A 12661-nucleotide genomic window follows, 5' to 3' on the forward strand; every position below is an offset into this window, starting at 1 on the left:
GTCAGTCAACCTCAGCGAATGACCTTCCACTGCGCAGCAGCACGTCGCTGGGTTTTTAGTAACTTTGGTCGGTTTAAACTAGAAACTTTTTTGTTAAAATGTGCAGGTTTTGCATTAGATGATGGATTATGTGGCAAATGGAGCGAGTCCATAACTATTCGGAAAATGTCAGGGCTTCAGACTCGATAATTTCAGTGGACCTGCTGCTAGCAAATGCCTAAAGAAGGTAAGTGTGCGCAAATAAGTTCACCATGATGTGATTGGAGCACCCTGTAGACATCTCGCACAACTCGGACATACTTTCCACATAAACCTCCTTATAAACCCACACTCTACTTACACTTAGCAACAAACGAAGTAGCCTCATGCCTGACCACGTCTTGGATATGAAGTGATAAAGAAAATGTACTATACAGTGAATATGTTGCCCCCTATTGTACAGTATGGTTATATAGAGCTTACCACCTCTAGCGAGGCGCTGAAGCAGTATGGACTGGTAGCACACCCCCTGCATGTACGACGTGCTAGTGATTAGATCTTTCATAATGTCAGTTTGTCATGTTTGGTAGCAGGTTTAACATGTGGCGTGGCCTGAGGTGGCAAAGAGAATAGCACCACCTGTGCTGCAGGGTAGCCAAGAGTTCTGTCAGTGGTCAGCAGTCCACCAGTGACCCGGGGTCCCTGCCAGGGTGACCAACTGGCATTGGTGCAAATTCAGGACGGTGAGTGTAAAAATTCAGGACAAAGGGTCAAAATTCAGGACACAAATTCAGGACAGGAGGTCAAAATTCAGGACAAAACTTCAGGACAATAGATACGTTTTACAGACACATCAGAGGAGGTCGTGCAATAGTATATAAGTGAGCCCACATATTCAACCATTTGCAAACCTATCCATCATGTATCCTTCCATCTATCAATTCACTCATCCATCCCTTCACTCATCCATCATCCATCCACCCTTTCACCCTATCCATCTGTACACTCATCCATCCACTCTTCTACCCATCCATCCATTCACTCATCCATCCAGCCATTTACCCTTTCACCCATCCAGCCATCCTTTCACTTACTCATCCATCCACCCAGTCACTCATCCTTTCACCCATCCACCCTTACAGTCATCCATCCATCCTCCCTTTCTCTCCCCATCAACCCTTTCACTTAGCAATCCATCCATCCACCCACCCACCCATCCATCTACTCATCCACTCATGAATCCATCCATTGACCCTATCACTCATCCATCCTTTCTCTCATCCATCTATCCTTTCACTTCTTCACTCATCTATTCATCCTTTTGTCCATCTACCCTCCCTTTCACTCACTCATCCATCCTTACATCCACCCTTTCATTCATCCGTCCATCCATTCACCCTTGCACTTATCAATTCATCAATCCATCCATCATTTCACTCATCCATCCACCCACTCACTCACTCATCCACCTTTTCACTCATCCATCCTTTCACTCATCCATCCACCCTTTTACCCATCCAGCTACCCTTCCACCCATACACTCAACTATTTATCTTTTCTCTCATCCATCATTCCACTCACTCATCAATCCATCCATCCTCTCTCATTCTCCATCTATTCAATCTTTCATTCATCCCTTCACTAATTCATCCAGCCATCCACCCATCCCTTCACTTACTCACTCGCCCACCTTTTCATATTAATTTTGAGCTGAGCCTTTGTGAGAAGAGGCCCATCAAGAACTTCACCCTCGCTGCAGGAGCCACCCAGGGCGGAGACAGGATCTACCACAGGGGGGACAGGAGCAATCACAGGTGGGGGGGGGGACAGGAGCCACCACATGGGGGGACAGGAGCCATCACTTGGGGGGGAGGAGGAATCCACCAGGGTGGGCACAGGGGTGGGCATGCAGTATTCAAGTATCTTGGCCCCTCCAGGGTGGGGTAGGGCTCCTCACCCCCTCCTGGACAAGACAATGAGACGACAGGCTCTCTTTCCAAAATGTTAGTTTTGCCATCCCCCCACTGTGATGTACAGTACTTAAAGGAGATACTCCAAGAGAACTGATTTAACTGATTGTCCTCCATACTTTGTTAATCAGTGTGGGTGTGATTGTGTCATTTCTTTATTTTATTACATTATAGACTGCATGTTTGAAGAACCGAGGTTTGCTTACAATTTAGTGACAGTAATTAAGCTCTGTGAAGAGAACCACGTGCTGCCTTGGTGTAATCAGGGCCGGTTCTATGATGTTTGGGGCCCTGGGCAGGAAGGGAATGTGTGAGGCCCCTCTAAATTGCAGAGACATGAGCATTCAGAGCTGTTTGCATCTGAATAGATGCCCCTGCTCCTGAAGCCGCAGCCCCTCCCTCTCAGTAACCTTCAAGCACCTCTTAACAGCTCATCAAGGGCTGAAGGTGTGAGGGTTGCCATCCCGCTGTGCCTCTCCAATGCTGCTGCGTATCTGAGTTTTGGTACTGCATCGGAGTCTGTTACACCCGACCTCAACAGCATCGGAGTCAGTGCCGGCTTAGGGTGTTGCGACCGGTGCCGGTTAAAATTATGGACAAATGGCGTCCGTTAAAGAATCCTTTACTGACAACGGACAGACGGCAGAAATTACGGACTGTCCGTGAAATTTACGGACGCTTGGTCACCCTATCCCTGTGTCAGCCGGTTCTGCAGCCTCTCTTCAAAAACAAATGGAAGCAGAGGGAAGTGTACAGTAGCATCGCATGGCTTATGCAGTCTGGGGGCACCACCATGCACACAACGGGGCCTTGATATACCGTGAACTGGCCTAAAGCTGCGCGAACATACTACAAAGACTCCCTCATGACCTCTATTTCTTTTACATACGATTCAATTGAATTCAAAAAATGGGCCATACAGATTATAATATATAACACAAACAACCGTATTTTTTATGTTTTTATTTACTCCTTTTTATAAAAAAAAAATCATTTGGTACATTTCTTTTGATTATCAAAACTTTATCAATTTATCATTTCTTTGTCATAAACAGTCGATAAATATACTCATCACATGTATTTATAGTATATCATGTCACTTTTTATCAGAATGTAATGCCTAGGAAAAAGCTAAATACATCACAAAAAAAATCTTTTTTCCACAATCTCCTATACATACATACCAACTCAATCCACATTCATACCACTTTCATAATCACAAACAAATAATTCCCCCCAATTTTTTTTATGGAAAGTTTGGAGATATGAGAATAGCAATAATCTCCTTGGACCAACAAGACAGCTGCAGAAGGCAGGCTATAGATGTCAGTGGTCACGAAGCCAACACGGCAGGCTTTGCCTTGTTGTAAATGAATAACTCGGACATTAATGAATGTTATCCCCCTCACCCCTTACCAGAGCGCAGTTAGAGAAAGGCCACTGTGTTCATCACGTGCACTCTTATAGTATATTTAATGGCAGGGTAGGTACCCTCTGTGTGAAGACTGCCCACCTCGTCAAATCGTACATTTCTAAAGTGCCCATGATCGTGCGTGCCCCTTGCCCCTGCACTACCTTCCATTCTACACCCCCCACTGGACAGGTCAGTGCCTTTAATGGTTCTCTTTATGAGCCTGTCTGTTTATGAGGACAAGAAACCAGCGAGCGCGAGCTGGGTATTGTTCTTCTCCATTTTTTTCCTTTTTTTTTTTTTTAGACAAATTGCATTGAGCTGGTTTTGAGGGGGCTGTCTCTCTCCTGGTCAAACAATCGAACAATCCGAAATTCTGAGGCCGTCGGGCTCAGAGCAGTTTGTTTTGTTAATCGCGCCTGTTAAACCTAATTACGGAGCAGGCTGGGGTGGAGGGAGGGGAAAGTTCACTTTTAGAGGAAACTTTAAAATCCTAGGATGAACTCTCCGGGGCTTCAGATGCGGAAAAGGGTGCGCGTGTGTGAGAGGGGCACGGAGGGCCCTGGGATGAACAGCCTAGAGCCAGGGAGCCTGCTGGAGGGGACAGACCGGAGGTATGGATGGTGAGTTGATGGATGACTGTATAAATGGATTCCCTGAGGGGTGGTGGGTATGTGTCTGGGGGAGAGACAGACGGACAGACAAAGTGAGGTGACTAAGTGATTTTCTCTGGATAGGTTTGGCTAGATGGATGTATTGATTTATTAGTTTTGGATGATGAATTACTGGATGGGTGATGGTCAGCGGTTGGATTAGGGTGGGTTTTCAGATGATTGTTGTATTGATTGGATTGAGGGATTAATGAGTGGGTGTGTGGATGGGTGAATGAATGGATTGATGGATGGATGGAACTAAGTGAGGTGGATAGATGAGTGGATTGGGTCCGGGTACATCCATCCATGCATGTGGAGGGTGGCTGCTGATAAATGGATGGGTGGCGGGTAGGGGATGCATTTGAGTGGGTTGGTATGATGGATCGGTGTATGGAGGATGGATGACATGGACAGATGAATTGGCGTGTGAATGGGTGGACCGATGCAATAGAGGACGGACTGTTCGAAGTAATCTATACGTTCTAAAGGTCCTGGGGGTTTTAATGCGATATTGCAGTGCTGCTGTCGTCGTGTCATTCATTCTAAAGCAAACACTGCAACGTCCGTTAATAATGGACTTTATGTAAGGACCGAGTGTTGATATCTTACGTATATCGTGTGGGGCTTCTGAAAGGGTCATTTCCAGTCCCATTGTAATCAACAGTCGTGGGCACGCACCTGCAAAAAGAGGCGGAGCAGGGCGCGCCTGCATGTGCCAGGGCACGGCGGGCGCGTGGACTGTCAATAAGTCGGCGCGAGCTGTGAGGGCCCGAGAGCTGCCTCCTTGAGAGTTCAAGAATTCAACACACACAAGTGGCATGAAGGGGAAGCATGGATGCGTGTCCTCCCCTCCCCCCTTGATATTAAACATGTTTAACCACATTTAAAAGGCAATGGACGTATATAAGAACAGACCACCCCTTACTGCGAAATTATATAATGCCTAAGAACCCCAGTTGTTTCCAGTAATGAAGTGGCCGCGTCACGCCGAGGGCCCTGCAGTTTATTGCGCACGCGGTTGTAAAAGTGAATGCTGCAGACATTCCATGTCATTTTGACATCGGTGATATTCTCAAAATTAAACCACCGGGAAATGGATCGCGCTGTTTCATTTATTTAATGTTTCTTTACTGGCGCGTAGCGCTTCTTGTCTCTGCGTGGCAGTGTTTTAGCACAAGTCATGATAAACTGAAGCGGATAAATCATTAATCAGCGTGTACATGCTTCAGGTGGATTAAATGCTTGCTCTGCTGTTGGTTGTGGCAGTGTTTGCTGATCTGCGTGTCTGGCCTCCTTCCCTGGTGGTCTCCTAGTACAGTGACAGTGTGTGCTCTTGCACTGGTGACGCTGTGCACAATACACCAACACTCTGGGGGGCAGGTCTGGCATGTTGTCCCATTTGCGGGGTGTGAATGGAGTCTGGGGTTGGCCGCAGCTCCCGTGGGGGCTTTGGTAATTCGCCCTGGTCGCTGCTGGCTGATGATGCCCTGGGCCGGTGGTCTCTAGTCACAGCCCTCCCTCTCAATAGTTGACAAATGGTGCGAGGGTGACACGGTGCATCAGCGGGTTCCAGCTGGGCACGATTCAAACCCCAACGCTTCCCTGCTAGGAACTAGATTCATAATTTTCCACACTGTGCTTGGCACGATTGACTCGCCAACGCTTCTTCTAGGAACAAGATTCATTTTCTCCAGGGCATCCAATAAACAGCGAATTCCACTCGTCGCCTGGACCCTGACCTGTTGAATATTAAGGAATTCTTTTACCTTTTTTTCATCAGGTCACCAAGCTCCACTACCAGTTGGACCAGACCCCTGGTACACTCTCCCCAAGGCTTTGGGTTTGAGCTTTTGCATACATCCCAAGAAATTCGGAAGTACCGGCTGTCCATCGTGTTCCTTTGTCCTGAAAAAGACCCACGTAGACATCGTTAATGTATGCAGATTGTCAGGGTTGAAACGTCGACGGTTCTTTTGGTCCATGGTTTAGGCCCCTAGCACATCAGTTTATGTAATTTATTGACTATGCTAGGCTGACCGCCATTATTTAATATGTTATTGGACCAGCTTTTTCAATATTCCTCTATGTAATCATTTGTACAATATTGATCCACCTTGTTGTATAATACTTTGTGATTTCTCTCACCCTGTCACTATAATCACGCCCACATGCGCCGCTTTTTAGGTCTCGGGACCATCCGGTCGGCAGACCGGAAGTCCGGAGATTTAATGTCATTGAGAAGAGGGGCTTGCACCCGCCCCTCTTCGCTCCTGTTCTCCATTGGCTGGCCTCTTAAATGCTGGCCAGCCACTGGAGAAGAGGTCCAGTCACTCCGTTGAAGCCCCGTCTTTTTCGGATCGGGGGGGCGTGTTTTTTCGTTGCTTTTCGCAGGGCGTGTTTTTCTCTCCTCCAGCCAATGGCAAGAGGAGAGAAAAAGAAACACGCCCCCGAATCCGAAACCGAGGCTGCGTTTCTCCGAGGCAGTTCTTCTCTGCCTCGGAGAAAGGCGGTGGTGTCCCGGCGTTGCTCCCTCACCTTAAATTGATTGACGGGACTTGCAGCTCCTAACTCATTGTACATTACGCCACTTAATCTTGGAGAGAAATGTTCGTAAAAAAAACTGCACAGCACACATGGCTTCAAGTTGAGGACGTGCTTTCCGATCAAGCAAGTACGGCACTCCGTCCCTATGCATTTTAAACCCCGTTTTAAGGAATAGACGTGGTTTAGGGATGTTCTGTTTTTTACTACAGCCAGCGCCGCGCGGGCATCAGCCGCTCTGTACCCCCGCCCCCTCCCGCAGAGCGGCGTCCCCTCCTACTGCAGCCCGCTGCTTCCCACGCCTGCCCAGGCCTCACGCCCTCCCTGCTCCAGCCAGCGGCAGAAGGGATCCCGCCGGGAGAATGGGCTCTCACACCGAAGCCATGGAGCTGAACGGCAGACACGGGGGCCGAGAGGACTTGGACACGCCGGAGGAGGAAGAGGTACGGGTATGGAGGGAGCGGGAGCCGGGGGGTGGTGGTGGACGGGATCCAGTGCATGGTGGGACAGGAGCCAGGGCGTGGGAAGAAGCATGCATTTATACGGCTAATCTCTTTAAAGACACCTGATCGCATTCCCAAAGTAGCTTCGTTGTTTACAAAATCTGCCCCTTTGCCAGTGAGAGGCGAGCTCCGGCGCGAGACACACTTGTGGGTGGATATTGGCACACCGGCTGCGAGAAAGAAAAGCTGGCTTGAAGCTATGATGACGTTCGCAGGTGAAGCGCCCCCTCGCAGACACATTCCGCGTGGAGGATGATGGTCTGTGTGATGATGAGCGCGCTAGACAGTCTGTACACACAGCCGGAGCTCCGTGCACTTGTCACCGCGCTGCCAGTAAACTGCACCCTCTCCGGGACGCCTGCCTGCACGAGCGCCGGCACACAAGTGGCAGCGGGTCCTCTGCCCGCAGGACCATCTCTGTCTCGCTTTACAATGACTGTTATTTTCTCAGCCTCGCGGTGTTTTATTTTCCGCGGCTGTGCATGGCAGGAGTCTGCACCTGACGACACCGGTGTTTTGCCACAGGATGTCTGGTGTCCGCACAGCGCGCACTGCCTGCCGGGCATGCATTTTCTTATTTTCTCATAAGTTAGAGCATGAGGCGCCCACCATGCCACGTTCCCGGCGTTGCATTTGCGCACGCACCTATCTTCCCTCACCTTCACCCCACTCCTTTAAACTTGTTTGGTTTCTCCGCTGCGGCCGTGAGTGCATGCAATAAGAGAATCCTGCCTGCTCAGCTGCTATTATTCATCCGGATCCGGGATTCAGTCCGGTCACAGGGAAATGTGCAAACGTTGTCCCGGTGTAACTGGAAGACACTGGAACAGATTCAGCAGCGACCGCACAAAGTATGGGCACACCAGCAACCCACAGTGGATGAGAGAGGTTTCTTATTTCATTTTGAACTGGTTGCAACGCAAATGTCTCACTTACATGGCCACCTGTACTCCTCTTGGTCCTTTAGGCTAGGAGCTAGCTGGTGCCTTGTGTCTTGATGCCAGTGTCTAGGAGGAAAGCACAGACACTCAACCTGTTGTCTCTTCACAAGGGCTTAAGAGACAAACTATGATTGAGTGAGAGTCCGGGTTTTAACTTTTCCAACCCTCCGTGTACATGTTAGAGGTATACCTGCACTGTAAGACAACGAGGGTCACGGTGTAGGAGTTTCGTCTCATGCATGTTAGGAGGCAATGCGTAGGAGAAACACAAAGTTAGGATTTAGAACGTCTGTGGGTTCTACAGACTATAGAGATTGCGAGTGCCTATACTAAAATCTATATTAATACTCAGAGCCGCCCTTTTTTGCAATTCGGAGTAATGAAAGATTTCGAAAAAAGTACAGTTCTTGCTTGCAGTTTCCTTTTAGCTCACTGATGTCTGTTCATAGCTCAGTGTGCTAAATATAATACAAGGATAGCACATTTAAAAATCTAGTTAACACAAGGGACTCTGTGACAAAAGGTGTAACCCCGTAGCTATCTACATAAAATACAAATCACTGTCCTGCATGTTGCACATTGTCCTTATACTGTTTTGGGGTGAGTCAAACCTGCACTACAACCACACAGATCTCTCCAGCTAGTGAGTTATCCACCAAAGATATCATACTGTTTCTATACCCTGGAAATAGCAGGGTACACTAACCTTTCTTCAGCAGGTTCCTTAACCCGATACGCTATTTTAAAATGCAGCCTGTTTGTAAGCAATTAAGTAAACCAGAACAGATTTACTGTCACATTTGTTGTCTTCCTTACAAATTTTTGTGTTGCAGTTTTTTTATTAGATAAATGTATATTGACTAGACTATCAGACTGCGCCCCTCGTGACTCCCCCCCCCCCCCCCCCTTTATGCTGACACACCTTGAACCTCAATGTATACGATTCCAGAGTACTTTTTATGTCTCGGCTGCGAAGGCTGCGCTTGCGCAGTCTAGCTCCGAGATTTAACAAGCATTTACAATGCAATGGTCTCGGCATTGGTAAAGTTAGAGCTAGTGGCATTGCTCATGACATTATTTTTGTTTATGTTTTTGTTTTTAAAACATTTAAAGAAACGGCATTGTCATGAGCAATGCCAATAGCTCTAACTTTAAAAATGCCGAGACCGTTGCATTGTAAATGCTTGTTAATTGGGTTATCGGACAGCTTCTATGTCATGATATTTCTTGACTTTATATGAAAATTTGCAAATATGAAGTCAAATATTTCTCTTTTAATGAGATTAATTTGTTTATTCTTTGTTGTGTTCATGTTGTTCGTACTTAATTAAGCACATCGTTCTCATTGAATATCGAAGTTGGCCAAGAAATTGTTTGACCCGACAGAACCGATTGTTACCTGGACCCTAGATTAGAGGCAGCTCAAAATGGTTGACCCAGGGACCGCAACACTCAAGAGATAAACAGAAGCAGTGCACTTTGAAGTCACGCACGCAAACCAACTACTGACGAGAGCTGTTGAGAACGCTCAGCACTGTTACAGCACCTACAACACCACGAACCAGCTTGCTACCAAGACTCTGATTACTCAGTCGCCTTGTCCACCCGCTCCCACCTTCTGATGCATCCAACTCCGTTAAGCCAAATGCACGTCCGGAGACTCGCAACTACAGCCACTGACAAGTGGCTCAGGGCATGGGTACTCTGATATTTGCCACTACACTGGCTGGCTGAGTCACCCCTTTGACTACCGCATCCCCATGTCTGCCAAGTTTAGTACTATATACTCCACACTGCCAGTTTGTATGGCTCCCACGGAGGGAGCGCTTGAGTTTTTTTTGTTTTGTTGCACGGGTTTTAGCACAGCTGGGTGGATTTTAGCATACAAACTGCGGGCCCTAATTCACAAAAGCCAGATCTCAAAGATCCAAACACAGGACATGTGCAGCACCCACTCTGATAAGGAGATTGTGCAAGCTTTCAAACACATTTATGCCGACCTCTACAAAGTGGAAGATGTAACCCACTTATATCACGGCACCTACATCACAGCATGTGGTACGGCTCCTCTCCTGACCCCCCCAGACGCACTCTCACTAGAGGTAGCCATTAGTTCAGACAAAGTCCTCTCTGCCATAGCACACATACAATCGGATAAGGCTCCCAGCCTGTGTGGGTTTATGCCCAGTTTTTATAAAAATGTTTAGAATCCACCTGCACCTATCCTCACCTGAATATACAGCTCCTTTGGCGACAAAGGCACCCTCCCTAACTCTTTACAAGAGTCAGTGATTACAGTGTTACCTAAACCTGGGAAACATTCTATGATATGCTTCTTGTACTACTCTATATCTTTGCTTAATATCAATTGTGAGAAGTTGGCCTGGTACATGCTGTCCCCTTATTAAAATGGGCACCATGTACCAGTCCAAACGACCCTTATGATGTATGAGGTCAAAGATAATCATTAGAAAGCTATCCTAGTGGTAGCTGTGGAGAGCAGCCTTCAGGCTTAATCTTGAAGAAATGTAAAGCAGCTTATTTTACCAGAATGACACCTCCTATATTGACTAAATGAAAGGAGAACCACACAGTAGTTATATAAAATATGTATTTATTAATATAACACTCTCTAGTATCCTCTACACGAGGATAGAACACAAAGCACAGAATAAGAGATCAATAGAACAGTTGTAAGTAGCACAATACACAGTGGGCTCCAGGGGGGAGACCAAACCATATACTAAAATAGTGGTATAACAACCACGATTCGAATCAAGACAAGGTCTAGAGCACGTAGAATTGCTGGGACCCCAAGGAACCACCCAAGGTGAGAAGATAGGGACCCCACAGAGGACGGGTGCAGTGTGCTAACAAGACCGCGGGCTCAGTACAATTCTATGGGGAAGTCCCTGTTACAGTTTTAAAGTTTAAGGACCCTTCTAGGAGGACTTCGAACAAACCCTTTGGAACTTAAGAGGTTGGAGAGCCACCCCACCCGTGGATACCGGAGTACCCGAGTTACCTATCCCAGAGGAGCCGGGTGCATAGGTCTGGAGTGGTGTCGGAAACTGCCATCGATCTAAATGGAGGACTGTGAAGGAGTACTTCTGCCGTGTAGGTGAAAAGGGTACAGTGGAATTCAAGCCTGGATTCTGGAAGGAAGGAATCTGAAAGCAGAGGGGACAGAGTCTGGGTCACTTCAGAGTGACCAGTGGCTCGGTAGATGAATGCCCACAGATGTCAGATGCTTCAGGTGCGAAGGGATGCTTGACTCTGCAGCCACGAGGACCAGGAGATGTCGATGACGACCAGGAGACGGAGGTGAGCTGTCCCACGAAGGATGTCGAGAGTTGAGGGTTCGGTGTCCGGCTGGAGCACCAACAATCCTTGGCAACAGCAATGGAGTCAGGAAGGTCAAGCAGGTTACGGTGAGGACCAGCAAGGTCTAGGGGACTCATCAAGCAATAGGGAGTCAGGGCACGTCTGGAGCAACCTGGAAAGCCCAATAGAAATCAAGATGACCCTCAGGAGGACCCACAGGCCGAATGACCAGGAGTCTCGAGGGGACCTCGAGCAAGATTGCAAAGTGCCAGCCCACGGAGCACTTATGGCGAGGAGGCCAGAATTCTTTGGTGCAAATACTGCCCAGGGTCAGGACTACACGGAGTCCAATGCACAAGCTCGGATATCGCCAACAAGCATATGCAACTGGACGCGGAGCACAGGGGTTCAGGTTATGCAGTCTCCATGAGGGATACTGGCCTCAAACTTGCTGAGAGGGCAGATCGACCTGAGGGACCTTCAGGAACCCACCTCCTGTGTTGCTGAAATCTTCGGAGTCCGCAGGAGCTCGGGAGCAGCAGACCGGTCAGTTGCGTTAAGGTGCCTGCGAATGCAGGGAGTGATTCCTTCACTCCAAGGGAGATTCTTCAGTTGTCCTAGGTGCACCACAGGTCCTGCACAGAGCCTGTATGGAGCAAGGGCAGAGGCAAAGCTTTGGACGGAGAGGGAAACAAAGTCGTGCCCAGTCGAAGTCCAAAGTGTCCAGACGGTCGAAGGTCAGTGGTTTCTTCTTGTAGAATCTTGTCCACGTAAAATCTAAAGTCTTACAGCCAGGTAAGCCCTTTTGTACCCACTGGAAGGGGTTAGAAAGATTCGGGGGACCCTCCTAGGGGAGGTTCAGGACAGGGGATGGTTACACCCATGTCCTTTTTCCAGGTTCACACAAGAGCAGGAGCCAATGGCTCCCAAAACTGGTTTGAGCTGGACTATGCACAGGGACACCAAATGTGCCCCAAGTGCAGACTTTCAGGCACTCCCAGAGTGCACCCACCCAGCTCCAATACACTAAATCCTGTATGGGAGGTGGTCACACCTCCCTGTGACAGGATGCCTACTGTGCTGCCTTTCTCTGCTCGAGCTTGGCTCAAGCCGGAGGGCAGAAATGTGTCTCTGGTCGGCAGCATCCATTTTGTGCTGACCGGGTCGAAAAGGCTGGCACCGGATAGACCAGTGACTCCACGAAACTTCACTTCAGAAGGGTGCAATCATACCTCCCACGCTGGTTACCGGTGTGGAGGTATGATTACCAGGTGTTTGAAACCAAACACAATATGTTTCTATGCAGCCGTTTTCGAGATAGCATATACAGTGAGGTTAT

General features: G+C 48.2%; 1 protein-coding gene across 3 annotated transcripts in view; it reads left to right on the top strand.

Moving 5' to 3' along the window:
• Positions 1 to 12661, top strand: part of LOC146775847 (uncharacterized) — a 226500-nt gene that overhangs the window by 12757 nt on the left and 201082 nt on the right. Inside the window, exon 1 of one of the 3 annotated variants that reach the window (XM_085637506.1) lies at positions 3894 to 3983. The exons of the other annotated variants lie outside the window; for them this stretch is intronic. Coding sequence (XP_085493632.1) covers positions 3977 to 3983 — 7 coding nt within the window. The 5' untranslated portion in view covers positions 3894 to 3976. Of the gene's footprint in view, positions 1 to 3893; positions 3984 to 12661 lie in introns of those variants that run through there. 3 annotated transcript variants of the gene reach the window in all.

The sequence above is a fragment of the Triturus cristatus genome, chromosome 12 (assembly GCF_964204655.1).
Source record: "Triturus cristatus chromosome 12, aTriCri1.1, whole genome shotgun sequence".
NCBI lineage: Eukaryota > Metazoa > Chordata > Amphibia > Caudata > Salamandridae > Triturus > Triturus cristatus.